Raw genomic sequence first — 18,796 nt, forward strand, 5'->3', positions numbered from 1 at the left:
TAAAAAATAAAGTGCTTTCTAACAGGTCCCGGGGCGGGGACATTATAAAACATCTCACGACACGGCCAAACAGAACGGGTGGAGTCACAGGAGAGGGCGGAGTGGGGGCTGGGGAGGGGAGCGTCCCCGCGCCGCGGCTCCGGCTCCAGGGCGCTCCTGGGGATGCGCTCAGCACCGCGACCCCGGGCGCGATCCCTCGGGGCAAGTTCCAAGGGGCTCGGCCCTACAGGGCCAGGGCCAGGGCCAGGGCCAGGAGGGCGCCCAGCAGCCCCGCGCCCACCCGCGCCTGCGGGGGCGCGGCGTGGCCGCTGCGCGGTGGCAGGTGCCAGCGCTCGCGGCGCGGGTGCAGCGCGCGCACGTCGGCCAGGGCGCTGAGCGCGGCGGCCGAGAAGTTGGTGTCGCCGGTGGTGAGCAGGTCGAAGACGCACGACTGGAAGTAGATGTCCCGCTGGGGCATGGTGTCCCCGCAGCGCGCGCGGGCGCTCTGCAGCGTGAAGCCCGCGGGGCCCGGCGCCAGGCCGGCCGGGCCGGGGCCGTCGGCGATGCGCTCGGCGGCCGGGCAGCCGCTCACGCACAGCTGCAGGTCGTGGCCGTCGTCGTGGGCCAGCGCCAGCGCGGCGGGCATGCGCACGGCCAGCGTCAGGTAGCGGCCCAGCTGGCGCACCAGCACGGTGCTGGCCAGGTGGCGCGCGTGCAGGGCCACGCGCCCGCCCTCCCGCGCCTCCACGCGCACGCTGGCGCCGCCCGCGCTGCCGTCCACGAAGGCGGCGGGCACGTCGTCCGTCACGGCCTGGTACACCTTCTGCTCCGTGCACGCGCCGTGCGCCTTGAAGATGACGGTCACCTGCGGAGGGAAGGCCACAGGTGAGCAGCGGGCGCGGGGGCCGTGACCGACGGCCCCCCGCGCCTTCCCCAAGGCCGGGCCCCCCGTGCGCGCCAGGCGCCGGGGCCCTTCTGCTCGGTCACCGCCCTCCCGGCTCCTCCCTGCGCACGCACCGGCTGAGACACGCGTTCCCTTCGGTGGCACAAGCACTTACCTGGCGACTTCCAGGAAGGGTTTGCCATGGAACGGAAGGCCAGACGTGTCCCCCTCCTCCCCCCCCCACCCCCTCCCGCAGACCTCCCAGCTGCTCCTTCCTACGTGTGGGGGCCCTGAAGGCTGCCAAGGGATGGGGGGGTGGGGCGTTCTGGTAATTCCTGTGCTCCAGAAGAGCCCCCACATCTCTGAAGCCAACCGTCCCAGAGGCGCTCACCTGTCAGCCCCGGAGGCGGCCCACATGTGGCCCCAGGTACCCGCAGGCGCAACCCCTTGGGATTGTGGTGAGGCCCCTGCAGTGCCCAGTGGCGCCCTGGCTCACACCCACGGCTGTCGGACACCCGGCGCATCCAAGACTGGAGAGGGAAGCCGCTGGCTATGTCACGGTCACAAAGAAGCATCTCAGACAGGAAAGGAAGGACCCCTCCCCCCCAAGAGGCAGAGAGGTCTCTGGTTCACATGAGGTAGGCGAACAGCCCCCTACGGACTGGGGGGCGGGGGGCGTTGCACACTGTGACATCTGAGTCACCCTGGGTAAGTAACTGAGCCACAGCTCGTTTATTCTCCAAGAAGCAAAAACAAACACCCCCTCCCCGGCCCCACCCCCCAAGGCGTCAGGTGACTGGACTCAAGGGGCCAGTGGACAGGCCAGGGTCTGGCGGCATTGGCCTCTGGGGAGGGGGGGCGGCTCACAGCCCTGCAGGCTAATCAGAACAACAGACCCTTGTTCGCCACCGCCAGCCTGTGCTCACCATTCAAGTCCACATGTTCCCACTGGTGGGACTTGCCTGGAATTTTCCAGCCACTTCCTAAGCCGGATCCGCCCCAGCCACTGGCCACTGGTTAAACTCAGATCCGCTGTGTGCAGCTGCTGCTGAAGCCAGACAACGGGCTGCGGGAAAACGCCTGGCCTGGTTGCTCCCTTCCTAATTACCCCAGTGAGCGGCCACTACTTCATTTCGCTCCGACCATCTCACATTTCAACACCAGCGACCCCGAGGAGGTGGAGCAGAGATGATTTCAGGAAATTTGCTGTGTACCCAACCACGGGGCCTTGCGGAGTCTGTGGGGGTCTGCAGCCAGACACCTAAAGACATCACAGGCTCTTAAGTCAGTTGGACAAGTGGTTTTCCAAGGCAAGTGAGAATCCCTGGGAGGCACCAAAATGCAGTTAAATAAATTCCGCACCGAAGGTGGCCAGTGTAAGCTGATAACAGGGACAAAAATCAGATAAAGACTTGCCAGCTCCTCACTACCCTCACCGTCAACGCAAACATTCACACTCAAAGATAAAACAAACTGTCAGCAAACCCCGCACAGACACCAGCTTGGCATCATCTGCAAGCAGCCAAGTTCTTTTTCAGTCACCATAGGGAGAAATGTCGAGGAAGTGCTTTCGATGATCACAGAGTGATCCAATCGCAGGTAAGCGCCCAAAGAAGCCAGGATGGGTATTAGGGTCGGGTCCTGGGGTGGGGGTGGGGGACGGACGGTTCCACCTGTCTGAGCGACCAACAAGCCATGGTTGGTTTTGTAAGGCGCAAGTCCAAAGCGGGGCTCAGTTTAAACACCGCCGTCCCCCCGCCCCACCAGCATGACTGCTCTGCCAGGACCCCCAGCTTCCCGCATCTCTACAGCATCACATCAAACTCAAGCCTGCCCTGCGCTGTTGGCACCGACACCTCCCCAAGTACAGTTTACCCAGTAAACTTTGGTCTGGTTTCTTGGGGAGCACTAAAGCGAATGAATGAAGACGCAGGGAAGAGGAGGAGGAAGAGGAGGAAGAGGAAGAGGAGAAGGAGGAGGTGGCATCCCTCTCAGAGCAGAAGACACCTTTCCTAAGTGGTCCATTGCAGATGCACTGACGGGGACACAGACTCCATCTGAATGTGGAAACACTCAAGCATTTGCAGTGACATTTCAGCCCTCAGATCAAAGATGGTGCCGACTCTTAAACAGTGAGCACTAAGCCCCATAGAAGCTGAAACATATTTCAGACTCTGCCTTTGTCTTAAAAAAAAAAGACACAAACAAGCTTATTCACTTTCAGTAACTCTGAAAAGATTTAACAACAGTTTGTTCACTTTTAGTAACTCTGACTATACAAACAAATAAACAAACCCACAACACCACTGAAAATGTACATCAGAACTCTGGGAAATTCCAAAATTTTCTATTTCCAGTTAGCGGCTCTATGAGTGTGAACAACAGGGATCCTCCAAACGGCTCTAAAGCTCTCAAACAGATAATTCAAGAACACCAGCCGTACCCCCCTCCCCCCACCCCGCCCCCAGGATCTGATCCATAGGCTGTAATAATTCAATTTGGCACATCTGGGCTATGCCACCCCATTTATTATTGATGGATGGCATTTCTGTGCATTTAAAACATCAATGCCTTTTGTTAAACCTCCCCCACCTCAGACACACTACTTTAGTCCTCCTCGTTCATTTTTAATGGCTCACTCCTGAGATCTTCACCACCCACAAGGGCTATTAGGAAGAGAGCGACAGCGGCTACAAATCAACCTTTCTACACGGGAGAGGAAGTCGGGATGCAGGCGCTGCCGCTGCTGTGAAATATCAGGACCAGGCGGCTGCCCGCTTCCCCCGCGCACCCCCCAGCCCCCCGGGGGAAGAGAAAAGCAACTGGAGGCAACGATGATCAGGCCAAGACAGCAGCCCCAGGAGAGGCCCAGGCGTGGCCTGCTGGCCCGGCTGGTGGATGGCAGATTCCCCCAGCCCCCACTTACCAACTTGGGCCTACTGCACTGCAGAGCAAGCATTTGCGGGTATTTCATTGGCCACTGGACCCGACCGGAATCCAGTCCTGGAAGGCCAGGACTGGATTCTACCAGGACACCCAAGTTGGGCCTGAAGGTGAAGACCCACAGGGCGTGGTCACAGGCCAGCCACCTGGCCCTGACCTGACTCTCCAAGCCCCCGCCAGACTTCTGAGCTCCTGGTTTGCAGTGAGGGGGAAGGGGGAGGAGAGGCAGGAGGCACCTTCCCTGCACCCACTCCTGGCTAGGGTCACCTCCAGAGGGTGCTCCTGGCTGTGCCCAGTTTCCAGGAGTCTACAGAAGTGTGTCCTGACCACTGTGCTGTCCCCCCCTCGGGGCAAACCCATGGCCTAGGACACGATCCACATCTCAGGTGATCTTCCCAGGAGAGGAAGGGACAGGCCTGTCTGGGAGGGGGTGGGGGCGGGGGTCCTGCGGCCGCTGACCTATAAGCCAACAGGAGTATCCACTCCCTCAGGTGGAGCTGAGGACCACAGAAAAGTGACTGTCTAGATGCAGGCCACCCGATGAGCAGGGGACAGCAGGGGAAGGGCCTGGGCGGGCTGGAAAAGCCTCCACCACCATCTTCACAGGCACCAGGCACTGACCAGAAGGACCAGAAGCTGCGGCCACCTGTGCTGCCGGGCGTCTGGGTCCGTGTCCCCCAGCGAGGGCGAGGCGGCCCCTGGGGACACCAGCATGATGGGGGAGTAGGGTGGCCCTGGGGGAACTGGAGGGCCTCTGGGTGGCAGTGGGGGGGGGAAGGGAGAGGTCAAAGCAGAGCAGGACACCCACAGTGGGGCTGCCAGATGGAGGAGCAATCTGTGGATGGCGCAGCTGAGGGACGGGCATGCAGTCCACTTGCAGAGTGGTTTCTGGACATGCCGAGGAAGGCAGAGCTGGGGGGGTGGGGCACAGGGCCTGGTGTATGTGGGGGTGGCGGTGGGGCTCTGTGCGTCTGGGAGCTGCATGGGGACAGGAATCCAGGACTCCGCTCCCACAGGGGCTGCCAGGCTGCAGCGCAGCTGTTCCCAAACCCGCCGGCGGCCAGCAAGAAACCTGACTCGCTCCGACCCTCTCCCTGGCTTGAAGGGCTCCAGGGACACTGAGGCTCTGCGATGCATGACACAGTTCTGGTGCTCACTGAGTACTTAAAAAAAAACCCTGAGGGACAAGGGGATCAGGGGCGAGAACTGCACATCTCTGCCCTCGCAGTCTCCATGCCAAATTCCAATACTGACAGGAGCACAAGGGCCAAAGCTCCAAGGCTTCAAACGCCCAGTGGCTAACCTTGTGCCAAGTTCCCGGGGCACAAAGAGGCGCCCTCGCCCCAGAACCAGCACAGGCACCTTAAGGCTGGGCGACCTCCTGCCCCTGAGACGTGGCTACTCTGGCCGTTTTCGCTTACTGGTTTTCATCGTTTCAATTTGGGGGCCCACTCCGGGCAGTAACCAGGGCTTGCCGATGGCTCTGTGCTCAAGGGCCACTTCTGGCAGGGCTCTGGGGAACCCTGTGGGGTGCCTCCGAGGAACCGAACCCTGGTCAGCCACGTGCACGGCAAGCGCCTTCCCCACTGTGCGACTGCTCCCGCCCACAAGTTTTCACGGACAAGTTGAGCAGTTGGAAACGTCCTTAAATCACCCCGCCCACCAGAACACCAAATTCAAAACAGTGGAAGAGCAAGTTCTGCTGCAGTCAAAACAAATAAAGACAAAACGGGTGAAGGTAGCATTTTCCATTGTTCCACACTGGAGGTAACCATTTTTACATGCCACATTCCGCACCGGCGAAACTGTTTGCTTAGCATTAATCGGAGCCAACAAAGAAAGCACCAACGTTTCCTTCGAGCCCGTCTCTCAAAACGTTGACGCAAAGAAACTGAACAAGGCCGGGAGAGAGAGAGAGAGAGAGAGAGAGGAGAGAGAGAGGAGAGAGAGAGAGGAGAGAGAGAGAGAGAGAGAGAGAGAGAGAGAGATTTGGACGTGTGACAGAAAAACAAGTTCTAACTCTCAGCTGTGTACCAGACTTGGCCCCGCGCCTCCGGGTGTAAACGGTGGAGGAGTGAGGATCGGTTTTAAAGCAGCAGAGGCCTGCTTGGCGGAGGCGGCCGCAGGTTCATTTCACTCACAAACAGGCCACGGTGCCGCCCTCCCGGCCCCCACCCACCTCTTTCCGACAAGCCCGGGATGGAGGGCGGATGGGGAGAGCCAGGGAGGTTCCAGACGCCTAGAAGACAGACAGGCACGAGCGATCCTTGGTTTCGAAACGACCACCAGGCTGCCCTGCCCGTCTCCCTTATCCGGAGAATGAATGACAAGCCAGCCAAGGCTCACCCCCCTGAGTACGGGAGTGGACAGGCCGAGGCCGGGCGTGGAGAGCACAGAATCGAGACCAAGGCCGGCAGGGCCAGTCGTTTTGAAAACTGGCACAGCTCAGACCTTCTCCTCCCCTTTCAGGCCCCCCCCCCCCCCCCCCGCCCCACATGCCAGTGGAAACCCTTCTACCTCCGGGCAATTTGCTGAAACTAGAAGAAGCCAAGTTCCTGGGCCTGAGACTTCAGAATCCAGCACAAACAGGAGCTCCGCGGGATGCCAGGGAGGACAAACGGGAACGGGGCCAGCGGGCCTCACTGCCCACTCCCGCCCCTCCGCAGAGGGCGGCCTGCTTGGCATCGGCTCTGCCCGGGGCGAGGGGGGCCGGGAGACGAGCCGGGGCCCCAGGAAGGAACAGGCCCCGCCACAAGCAATGGAGAGTCCGAGGCTCGGCCGCTCTGGAGGCCCCATCGAAGACCGAACACCTCCCACCCGGTCCTCGGGCCTCTCGGCAGCCGGGACAGCGGCTGGAAGGAGCCGGAAAGAGTCGGGCAAGAAGGAAGTGAGGCGAGGCGGCCCGAGCAAGGCGGTGCCAGGCACAGGGCTGAAAGCGACGGCAAGGCCAAGGGGCTGCGGGCGAGTGGCGTCTCTCTGGGCCTCCCTCCTGACCCTCCTGGCCACGGAGACCTGCGGCTAAGTGGCCGCACTCAGGAGCAGCTGTGACTGACGGGGGCTGCCACCAGCTAAGGTGTCGCCCCGAGCAGGCCTCCGAGCCTTGCACTGGTTTCGGAGAAGGAAGTTTCTTCCACCTACACCGGGACTCTGCACCTGGTGTGTGGGTGCTGGGGGCCGAGGCGGGGAGCGCACTCGCCCCTGCACTGCAGACACCCCCGGGACTGAAGCCAGACACAGCCCCGACAAGCCCCACAGCTCTGCAGAGACACTGAGCCAAGCACAAACGCTTCCTGCCTCCCGCGGCAGCAGGCCTTGGCCAGTCGAGCCTCAGCTCTGCTGGGAACCTTCGGAGGGCGAGAAGGAGGGTGCTTGGCGGAGACAGCGGGCCCAGAACAAAGGGCCATCCTGGATGAAGACTCAGCCCCCGTGTCTCTGCCAGACCGTCTGTGCCCTCTGCCCTGCTCTCCAAGAAAAGGGCGCCCGTCCCTCACCGCAGGCAAGAAAAACGAGGTCAGAAACGATGCAAACTCGTGAAAAGTCTCCCCTAAGTGCCAATGTGATGCTGATACCTTGCCCATAAAGAGAATAAAAGCGTAACAGGTTATAAAACAGTGGCTACCAAAAAAAAAAAAAAAAAAAAGAAAGAAAGAAAGCCTGAGGTCAAGGGAGGCTGCATTTCCAAACCCTGATGTAGTGAGAGGCTTAAAATGAGAGGTGGAATGAGCTGGAAGGGCGGCAATGCGGGCATGTCTGGCTCTGACTCGGGAACCGAGAGAAAGATCCAGAACACTTCTCTGTGCCCGCGTGCCATCCTGGAACAGTAGCTAAGTGCTAAGAGCAGCAGAGAACGGCAGCCCTGTCTGTGCTCTGGGCACGGCACAGGGTCGCTTCTCGTAACTCTGAGAACGAACCCTCCGGCCTCTCTGGGCTCAGAGGCGCGGGCGCCCCGAGGCAGGAGCCAGGCGGGTTAAGGCCACTGGCCTGGGAACCCGCGCGTCTTTCTGTGGCTCTCGCAGGGCACAGTGATGCACGCGCCCAGGCAGTTCAAAGCGCAGGGCTCGAACCCTTGTTAGAGGCTTTTAAACATACGTGGGCGGGGTGGCAAGGCCTCTCCTTGACTTGGGATGGGCGCAGGCCAGAGGCAACGGCTGGTTTCCACCCAAACGGGGACAGGGCGGGGAGTCCGTGGTGGCTCTATAAAGGGACCCGCAGTCACCCCCATCTCCCCGCCCGCTTCTGATTCTGTTTAACGACTGAAGGTTCAGGAAAGGAGGGTGCTGGGGAAGGGCGGGAGCGGCCAGGGAAACAGGAGGAAAACATAAAGTGAAAGTATCCAACCACTTGTAAACAGGAACACTTTGGAATATTCCCATCATCGGGCGGGTGCAATAAAATATATTCCTGACGCTGTCTGGAAAAGCATCTTCTTAAAGGCCCCCGAGAGACCAGAGATTTTTTTAATGTCCCTATCAGGGAAACCACTTACACAGTCCAAAATCCTGCCGGAAAATGCCGAAACCTACTCTCCAAAATACTTTCTGCGCTCACAGAAACAGATGCCCGTCTCCCGAGCTCCCCTAGAGGCGGGGGGGGGGGGGGGGGGGGGGAACAGCAGCCACCCTGCGGGGCAGGAAGAGTCAGCCCAGAGTCAGGCCTGCCCCACAGAGCGTGCTCACTCCTGGGTCAGGCCCAGGGGCCGGCGCTGCTCTCTGCTCCGCAGACGTCGCTGCCAGCTGAACGCTGCCCGCTCCTTCCCACTCACCAGCCTGACTGGAGGAGAGCCACAGAGGGGCTTGGCTGCTCCTGCAGGAACCTGTGAAACACCCCGCTGCCCTCAGAAATGCCTTCTCGGCACCCCACAACCAAGACCTTAGTTTCCCAGGAGGCGGCAGAGAAAGCAGAAGCAGGGTAACAAGCCACGAGGCTGAGCACTGGATACCGAGCTGCCCTCCTGGCCCGTGGAAAGAGGCAAAGGTGTGGCCAGCCCTTAATGGGCCTCGGAGCACACAGCACCTGCCTTTCTCCTCCTGCTTCTGCCGTGTCTCTCTGGGAGGGGAAAGGCTGGTTTCGCTCAGGGCCCGGGGTAGGCAGAGCTGGCCTGTCCCAGAGGCCCATTCCCGGTACCCTGGGGCCGCAGTGGTGCCACCGATGGCCTGAAGCCTTGGTGGGAAAGGAACTGGACCACAGACTGACCCCGCAGCTGCCTCACCCAACAGTCTATAGATATGATCCCAGCAGAGCCAAAACTTGTATTAAAAAAAAAGAAAGAAAAAGAAAAAATTTCTTTTTAAAGGAATTTCAATAAACACGGGGGGGGGGGGCGCGGATTAGACATCTGGGAGAACTGATCTCATAGGTCCTTGCTGCCAAATCTTTTTTTCTTTCAAAATTATCTTTATGACCATACTCGTGTTCACTGCTGAGAATTCTGAAGCTTTTATTTTGGTCCTGGTAAAAGGAAATTGCGTGGCAAAATTTTAGGCCTTTGCTTGGCGTGGTTTCCCGGGCACACGTCACGCTAGCACGGAGAAAGGCGTTCCACGGTGAGCCTCCAGATGCTTTGAGGGCTTCAGAGTTAGAAAAAGAAGGAAGAAAAACAGCTACTAGAGGTCACGAGGAGTCATTCGTTACTGCGCGGCATGGCCACCAGATGCGGGGAACACTCTAACTGATGTCAGAGACAGTCTCCCCTGGGCCCCACTTTTGGAACGGGTAGAAACCTTTGAACCCAAAAGGGCTGAGGGAGGAAACTCAGATCCACTTTCTGCTGGCTAAAACTTCGGAGTGATCTGACCACAACTTAAACGGGTGCTAGAAAGCGCCTGCTTCAACTCATTCATTTTAGCCCATTCTCCAACTATCACCACGGTTTGTCAAGAGTAGAACTCGGAGGGTCAAGCGCCAAACAGACCAGTAACACGTGACTCGACAGGAGGAGAGGAGAAAATATGCCTGGGCTTGTGAGAGGAACCCAAGAGATATCCCTGTGGTTGCTGTTTTGGTTTTAGTGCCACACCTAGCTGTACTCAGGGATCAAGCCTGGCAACGTTCCATGAACTATGGCTCCTGCCCCATAATCCTTGTGTTTTCCCTACACGCACTGCCCTCTGGAATCCCAACAGTACTGCTCAAAGGTGCTCTTTGCAAGCCCCTAGGGATCAGCACGGCCATCTCGGGTTCTTTCCACTCTCAGTAGAACTCTCCTTTGGGGGGAGGTTCTCAGTGCTACAGGCTTTGTTCTGGAAGCCCAAGGAGCACTGGGGGATAACATGGCCTGAGCTTGCTTCACCAGGAAACTTTGTAACATAAATGGCAGCAGGTATGTCAGTGTGCAGACACGAAGAATTGTTTGTATTGTTCTAAAAATCAAAAATAAAAGGGGGAAGTTTGGGAAAGGAGAATTTTGTTAGGCAGAAGATAAGACCGGGCTTCCCAGGGTGTTGAAGTGTAAACATTTTGGAGTTCCCCCAGGAAGTGGGACTAAAGCAACAGTGCTCTTTGTCCAGAGCCCTGATTTGGCCTCTGGCATTTCTGACACCCCTGGGTGTCTCCTGCTATCTCGAGCGGTGCTGTAACCTGTAACGTTCCTTCCACAAAATGCCAAGTGAAATCATTTCAATTCACTGTGAAGATAAGCTGGTGCGGTGGTGCTCAGGGCAAGGTGTGACACCACTTCATTCGTGCGTTTTTCGTTTTTAGACTAAAAAGCCAGCTTAAGTGGAGCTCAAAGAAACAAGGACACTGAGCCTGGTAAGATGCCCTGCATGTGATTTTCTGGTAGCAGCAGGGAGGGGAGGCTGCTCCCATGGAACAGTATTTTGTGGGAAGCCCTCTGGCCTCTCACATCGACTCCCAGCTTTTCTCCAGGCCCTTGGGTGAAAACACTGGCACTCCAGGCTGGCCAAATGGCCGAGACGGCGCTTTCTCTGGGACTATTTAGAACAGACAGGGCCAGATGTACTGCCAGGTAGGCAGGGCAGAGCAGGACAGAACCAAGTCAATTTCCAACCTGATGCCAGCGGGCCGCAGACACCAGTGTCTGCTGCGGCCCCTCGGGACTCCTGGTCACTGTGAGATCAGCAAGGACCATGACACTGTGGCTTGCCATGTCCCCATGTCAGCTCAGCCACTTCCAACCGATTCAGAACACCCACCCACCAAGGATTTCTTTAAGAGGAGTCACACTCCAAAGGGAAGAAATGCAAACGGGAACTCAAACAGGGCATGCGTTTTTTTGTTTCGTGCTACAAAAGCCCACCTCGCCCCGTAAGAATCCAACCTCACAATGCTCACTTCTCATTTCTGTCATAGCCCTGTCTACTGGAATTCAAGGCCTCGTTTCACACAAGCCCCAGAATTCCAAAGAGAACTTCCTTCCTAGCTAATGTTCATTCCTTCTTTTATCAGACCCCTTAATGCTTTTTCTGAGAGGGCCCAAGACCAGTCCCTAGTAGCCTCCCACCCCCCCGCCCCACCCATACACAAAGTGGGGAGTCAGACACAGGGGCTGGGCCAACAGAGGAGAATGCAAGGCGGAGACTTGCCTTATTAGTCGCGGTGGCACTGGATCCAGGGACCACCGGCACGTTTGTCACTTGAACCGACAGGTAATTATTGTCAATGAGCGGCCAGGCCCCTTCCACTTTGCAGGTCTGGAAGTGATCCTTGAATGTCCTAAGGTGAGGATCTCCAAACAAACCACAAAAAAGGTAATTGGGGGAACTCTCGTCCCCGCCTCTGTGTTCTCTGGCCCCTTCTGGGCCGTGATAGTTACAAGGATCATGGGTCACCTCTGGGTCGGTGGAGGACGTGGGTCCGTCCTTGGAACAGTTCCTCTGGCTCATGAGGTCGCTGATGCCCAGCACTGCGGAGTGGTACACGAGGTTGCCCCGGCAGGCTTTGGACGTCCGCTGCGTGCAGCCAGCATAAGCACGCAGGGCCTTGCAGAACTCGGAGTGGAAGCCGTCGAGGGCGGAGTTCAGGTGCGAGGTCAGAGACACAAAGTCCGTGGTGCACTTCTGGATCCGACACTGGGCAGGCTGCTGGCAGTGGCCTGGGGGAGAGAAGAGGAGATGGAACGGTTGTCAGACCCTTGCGGAGTCCCAGCAAGACCAGAAGATCGGCTCCTCTGGGAACCGTAACTTCTCTCTGTCCGAGTCGCCCTATGGAATAGGCTGGTGTGGGCTCCCGCGGCCTTTTCAGATGAAGCCCCAGGAAGATGTATATGCAGCCAGCTGTGGCCACGTCACACTGGCACCACAGCAGGAGAAAACAAAGCTGGGACCCTGCACAGGCCAGAGCTCTAAGGAGACGAAACCAACTACGTCCAGGACCGCACCCCTGCAGACAGATCTCACGAGGTGTCTTTGGGGGTAAGGCTGCAGCAAACACGTGCACTTGTTCTGTATTTAAAAATTCATGCAAGTCATCTGCTTCGGAAACTGCTGCCTGAGCCCAGTTGCAGACAAGGCCTCCGTGTCTGGTGTGTTGGGGGTGGGTGAGGGCCCTGAATTCTAGAAAGATTCTACCATGGTTCCAGAGTAAAAAACAGGGCAAGGAAAATGCATGCAACATTTCCTCAGGGATGTTCAGCTAGGAATAGTAAATACATCCAGCTCCCTTCCCAAGATTCTAAAGTTTTTCTTGCAAAGCGGAGGTGGGACTCTTACACAGCCTGGCCTAGGTTTGACCCACAGGCCCTTCAAAAAGGTGATGATTCCTTTGGCCAAGTTGTGGACATCCTCCTTCCTCCTTCCCCTCTTCTGCTCTCCCTGTAAGGTTACCAAGCATCCTAGCCACAGGACGCAGGAAAGGATGATGACATTATCTTGCAGAGACCGATACGTACAGTGTTTCTAAGAACTAAAACCACACACTTCAAGGTACAGAATTATTCTTTTTTGGTTTTCAGGTCACACTAGCAGTTATCAGGGATGATATACTTGGGTCTGAGCTCAGGGATCACACCTGGTAAGACTTGGGGGGACCGTATCGGGTGTGAGGGATGAAACTCAGGTTGGTAATGTGCAAGGTAAATGTCCTGCCCACTGAACCATCTCTCTGGCCCCCAAATTCTTTTAATATATAGAAACTTGACTTTTCCCTTTTAGATCAACAACTTTTTATAAGTTATTAAACAAAGCTAAAAAAAAAGTGAAGAAAATTCTACTACTATAAAAGTCAGTTTTCTGAAGTTTGGCCACTTGCTTCTCAGACAAGAATTTATCAAATTCCTCAAAGCAAAAGAAACTCCAGCAGCAGTCCAGTTGCGTGCCTCAAACGGCAAAGCCTTTCTCTTCTAATTAGCATAGGATTTCTGTTCTTAATCCACTGAGAACAATAAAATCACAGGAGAGGAAAATGCTTGTGTCATTCACCTCCAGTTTTATAGACGTGAACTCCCACACCTTGGTTTAACACTCAAGTGATCTCTGGACCACTGCTGCTTGTATTTTGCTTGTACTTGTGACCCATTTTTGCCCAAGAAATTTTTACATGACCTTGGCTATTATATGCACGCATAAAATACATATAAACACTAAATCTTCACTGGTATCATAAAGAGACTTATCTCAAAACAATATTTTTAAGAACTGAACTCAGCTCTACAATCCTGTTGAAGAGGCTCTGATTTCAGGGGTCAGGATTCGCCTCTCCAAGTCTTCAGGCCTCACCTGGGGAGCAAGAAGGTCATTCCAAAATAAACGGTCCTCTTCAGGCATGAGAGTATTTATAATCCATTCTACAAGTGAGACTCAGCCGAGGACCATCAAATGTATAATTATTTCAATACATGGGCATAATAAACTTTGGGATAATATCAAGACCTAGAACTTTATCTGATAAAGACTTCAGGCTATTCCCAGTATCTCGGGCAAGAGATATTTTATCCCTTTCAGTAGCAAATTGTTTTAAAATCTGAATTAAATTCCCTGTGACTGTTCCTGGCTCCAGCGGGAGAGACGAAGGTGGGTGGGGGTTGATAGCTTCCCCAGAGGCCAGCAACAACGCTCTCCCTCCACGCAATATTTAAATTTCAATAATCAAAGACTGAAAAACAGAATACTGAATTTAAGCCGAGGAAGACAAGATTAACATAGGTAAATAATTTGCAGTTATACATTTATAGCTGTAGCTATCATTAAAGTGCACTAAATAAAATTCATAAAACACTCTCATTTTTTTTTATACCCTCCAGTTCCACTTATGTTAAAAAACACTCTCATTTTATGTTTGCTTATTTCAAAGCTGACAAACACAACTTCAATTCCCGAGTCATTTCCAGTTATTCATAAAAAAAAAAAGAGGCTCTCTTCCTGGAAAGGCCATTTTACAGATGGAGAAACCAAGGCCTGGAGAAAACGTACACCACTGGCCGCTCTGGGTGGAGCCCAGGGTCTGGTTCCTTTCCTCAAATCCTCACGTCTATAAATTCCCAAGTCTCACAACAGTACTTAGTATCCTGAAAAATAAGTATTCTATCTTTACCCCCACCCCTCTTTTAATTAGATTCACAGCAAGCACAAAGCAAGGAAATAAAACCTGGGCCAAGATCACTCAGCATCGAATGGCTCTTACAGGACAGTAAATGACAGTACAAGAACTTTCCGCTAAACTTGCTGGGCCTATTTGTTCTTTTTATGGTCTATAAAATCTCTCCAAGCACACACTCACTTATAATTATTTCAAATAGTCGTAAAAAAATCAAAAGTAAGAACAGTGTGGAAATGCAGGCATAATTATTCCGAAGGGTCAGGACAGAATGGAGACTTGCACCTCCAGTGCTCTGCCTGGCAGATGGGGCCCCTCCTGAAGGAGTGTCGGGACCCAGGACGCCTGGCCAGCTCTGTCTTGGATCAGTGTTTCCTAACAGCTTTCTTCCAGCGGGTCCCGCTGGTGGGAGAAAGTGCTCTGGGGTCAGCAGCCTGCTGTATAATGACTAATTTGCAGCATCCACCCAGAAATACCCAGGCTTCATGAATTTATAATGACACTGCACACTTTGCCTGTGACGGGCGGTAAAGTCAGCCTGCTGTCAAAATGCCAAGACAATGCAGAGCGGCAGTCGAAGGGACGGAGCCAACAAAGCCCCAAAGTGTATGAGTAAGCAAGTATCCCACATTGGATCTCCATTCAGGAATTGCAGAGGTTTGCTTAAGAAAGGAAGGAAAAGAGAAAAGCAGGAGCTGGAGCGGCAGGACAGTGGGTAGGGTGCCTGCGTTGCACATGAGGATCTGGAGTTGATCCCTGGCACCTACAGGGTCCCCCAAGAGCTCAGAGCCAGGAGTAAGCCCTGTGCACCCCCAGGTGTGGCCCAAAAACCAAACAGAAAAGGAGGAAAAAAAGTAAAGAAAATCAAAACACTTCCCTTTCCAGGGCAGATTTCAGAGGCCTCAATTTCAGATCATCCCTGGTGTATGGGGCCCATTCTCTTCCCAGTTCACGGAAGCGGCAAAGGCTTTGTGAAGCCGAAAAGCTTTCCGCAGAGACCCAGACCTGCACATTCACGGCAGTTTCCTCAAAAGGCACAACAGCCATGCGTGAATCTGCCACTCAATCGCCAGATTATAAGAAAAGAAATGAGATCGGGCCGAGTTAAGTGAGACGTGGGGCCAGAGGGGGTACTAATGCAGATTATATGGAGCCAGACATAAAACATATGCTAGCCCATCTGCAGAGAGGGCCGGCGGGCTCCCTGCTTCAAGATGCAGGGCCCGCATTCAAAAGACGACTTTCTGGAGGCAGCCTCCCTGGTCTTCCTCCCTTTCACTCTCAGTCACATTAACCCTCGACTGGGGGGGGGGGGGGGGGGAAAGAGGCACAATCACAGGATTCTATCTCCATCTCCATGATGCCAGGCAGGATCCAAGGGGGCTTGGGGTGGGAAATGGATGTTAAGCTAATGAGAAGAGTCCCACATTTCTAGCTCCTGAACCTAGGCACCTAACTTTCCCAAACCACTCTGAGAGCTCGTTTTGTCTTCCCTCCCTGGGCGAGGGAAGGATCCCAAGGATCACACAGTGCAATCCCACCAGCACAGCCCAAAATCAATCAGGTAAGTGGGAAAGAAAGAGAACAGCACTCCGGGCCTCTCAATCCCATTGCAAGAAACGCGCACAGACTTTAACCCCCCCCCCCCCCCAAAAAAAAAACAGAAAAGAAAAATACGCCACCGTCTCTTTGGACAATTCATGGAAGTATTTCCCAGACAGCCGTAAGCAGGAGGAGCACATATCCTAAGGTTCCGACAGCACCCCCCAATCCAAACCTTAACCCTGGGAAAACTTGAGATGACCACTGATTAGGACCTCAGCCTCCTCTAAGTGACAGTATGAACAAGGCACTGTCACACCGCAGAAGTGACACAAAAGGCAAAACAAGAAAAGGTAGGGGTATGTGTGTGTGTGTGTGGGGGGGGGGGTCTTCTCCAACGCCTCCCATCAAGCTCTCCCTGACTTTGATGCCAACAGGCTTCGAGAAGAAAAACGTCCCCGGCGGGCCGGAGCCCAGGAGCCCAGGACTTGGGAGTGGTGGCCGCTGTCCCGCGCGCAGCACGGGAGGCAGAAGGCCCTGCAGTGGACACCACGCAACCCTCGGGCAGCTCTCGGGAGATGCAAGAGGCCGTTTCTGCCCGGCCTGGCGTTTGCAGCCGGGCCAAAAAAGAGGACCGAGACGAGGGGCGCGCCTTTGCGGGGCTCCCGCTCACCCGGGAGGAGAGGGAGGGCGGACCTGTCACCCCCGGCGCCGGGCACCGGGCCACGCGCGCCCCCCGGGAGACCCCGGGAAGCTGCATCCCGAGCCCGGGAGCTGGCGCCCGAGCGGCTTTTCTCGGCTCGCACCGCGGAGCCCGGCGCGCGGGGCAGCCGCTGGGCGCCCCCCACTCCGAGCCCGATCGCGGGCGGCTGCAAACTCGCCGGCGCATCCCGCGCTCGCGCCCCCGGCCCGGGGGAGTTGGGAATGGGGGTGGGGGGGACCCCGCCGCTCCGGCTCCGCGCGAGCCTCGGGGTGCGGCGGGCGCCGGCGGGGCGGGGCGGGGCGTCCGGGCGGGCGTGCGTGCCGGCGTGCGTGCGCGCGTGCGGGGACAAAGGCCGGGCGCGGCGGCCCCGCGCCTACCTGCGTGCGGCAGCCCGAGGCCGAGCAGCAGCGGCAGCAGCAGCAGCAGCGGCGGCGGCGGCGGGCGGAGCTGCGGGCGCGGGCGCGGCGGGGCCGGGGCGGCGGCGGCGGCGGCGGCGGCGCGGGACGGGGCTGCCCGCTGGCCCATGCCCGTCCATGCAGGGCTCCGGCGACGGCGGCGTGCGGCCGTGGCTGCGGCATGGGCCGGGGGCCGCCTCCTCCTCCTCCTCTTCCTCCTTCAGGCCCGCGCCGGGGTCGGGCCGCCGCCGCCAGCGTCGCAGCGGGCGGCGCGCGGCGGGCGGAGCGGGGCGGCGGCGGCGGCGGCGGCGGGGCGCGGCGGCATGGCGGGAGGGAAGGAGCGGGAGCGGGAGCGGAGGAGGCACAAAGGCCCCGAGCGAGGCGCCCCGAACCCCCCGATCCCCGAGCGCGTGGGCCCGGCGGGCGCGGAGCGAGTGCGGGCGCGCCCAGCCCCCGCTGCAGCCGCCGGCCGCCCGGCGAGCTGCGCTCAATCTCAGCCGCGCACTGCCGGCCCGCCCCCCGCGGAGCCCGCCAATCCGCGCCGCCGCCGCCCCCGCGCGCGCCCCGCCCCGCCTCCCGATTGGCCGCGAGCGAGGGCCCGCTGGGCGCCGCCCGCCACTCGCGGGGCCGCCTGCGCGCCTCGGCCCGCCCCCGGCGTGTAATTCGAGTCCCGCGCCCGCCCACTTTCGGGTCCGCGCGGCGGCGGGGGCCCGGGGCGGGCCCGGGGCCGCCGCCGCCGCCGCCGCCGCCGCCGCTCCCGCCGCTTCACGCCTCTCCGCACGCTGGGCTGTTTCCTCGGGGCCCCTAGGAACGGGGGGTGGGTGCGCTGGGTACTGGCCGGCCTGGGAGAGGAACCAGCCTTGGACCCCGCTTGGGATCGGGGTTTCCGGCTTCGACGTCCCTGCAGGGTCTGCAAAAAAGAAAAAAAAAAAAGAAAAGTCGTGCACATCCTGCCCACTCGCTCGGCCCCTGCAGGGAAGGGGGCGCCCCTGCGGGATGCGGCTCGGGGTTGAGCCCGCCCGCCCGCCGCGGGACCGAGGTGCGGCGCGCCGGGTGGCCGGAGCGCTGCTGCCCGCGCTCGGAGCACGTGGCCCGGCTCCCGGAGCGGCCGGCGCTGGCCGGCAGGTGGGCTAGGCTGCAGTCCACCTTGGCCGCCCCGGAGGCGGAGGCGAAGGCTCGGAGCGGGCGCGGGTCCACGCGGTGGGCTCTTGCGCAGTTAGATGAACGAGGAGGGCGACTTTCGAGTGCGTGCAGCGCGATTAAAACTTTTCGCTTTGCTGTCGCGCGTGGCTCCAGCAGAGATTTTCATAGTCTCATTAGAGGGGTTGGGAGGCAGGTCAGTTTCTAAGTGAGCAACGGGCTGGATCCAAAAAGAAAAGGAAAAAAAAAATAAACGAGATAACCTCAGTGTGCTGCCCAGAGAGGGACTGTTGCACGTGAAGCACCGCCTGTGCGTTGAGAGGCCGTGAGAGTGGCACGGGCTGGCACGCTGTCAGCAGGTGTGGAGTGTGGGATCCAACATGCAAGAGCCTTGTGGCATGCTCAGCATCTCCCAGCGGCTGGACTACGCTGCTGCTGCCGTGGTACACAACGTTGCGTGTGTGTGTTACAATGTGTAACACTGTAACACGGCCCTGTGTTTGGTGAAAGCGGAGCCCCGGTGACGGCAGCTGCACTCAGTGGGCGCCTTATGGGTGTCCAGGGCATCAGGCTCCTCCAGGAGGGTGCCCATGTGCCAGCCCATCTGCTTTTCGTCGCGACTTTTCATTACTTCGACATCCTATTATGGCATCTTATTATCTCATTCCTACTTTGGACAAACTGGCAGGCTAGCGAATGTAGCCTGCCCACACGGCAGAG

The 18,796-nt window shown here is 57.6% G+C and overlaps 1 protein-coding gene across 1 annotated transcript; it reads right to left on the bottom strand.

The window, feature by feature from the left end:
* Nucleotides 1–223: 223 nt before the first annotated feature.
* On the bottom strand, nt 224–17,091 carry RGMB (repulsive guidance molecule BMP co-receptor b). The gene is made up of 3 exons (XM_056112406.1): nt 16,919–17,091; nt 11,350–11,858; nt 224–844 (listed from the first exon to the last, which is right to left on the bottom strand). Exons 1-3 carry the CDS (start codon nt 17,064–17,066, stop codon nt 224–226), a joined length of 1,278 nt encoding a protein of 425 aa, XP_055968381.1. The 5' UTR covers nt 17,067–17,091.
* Between the last annotated feature and the right edge of the window lie 1,705 nt (nt 17,092–18,796).

Source organism: Sorex fumeus, unplaced genomic scaffold (assembly GCF_029834395.1).
Source record: "Sorex fumeus unplaced genomic scaffold, SorFum_2.1 ptg000018l, whole genome shotgun sequence".
Lineage (NCBI taxonomy): Eukaryota > Metazoa > Chordata > Mammalia > Eulipotyphla > Soricidae > Sorex > Sorex fumeus.

Coding starts and splice junctions, on each gene's coding strand:
- RGMB (XM_056112406.1), bottom strand. CDS start 17,066: ATGGGCCAGCGGGCAGCCCCGTCCCGCGCCGCCGCCGCCGCCGCCGCC. Junction 11,859..16,918: donor CCTCGGGCTGCCGCACGCAG/GTAGGCGCGGGG, acceptor TCTCTCCCCCAG/GCCACTGCCAGCAGCCTGCC. Junction 845..11,349: donor GTGCCACCGCGACTAATAAG/GCAAGTCTCCGC, acceptor TTCCCTCCGCAG/GTGACCGTCATCTTCAAGGC.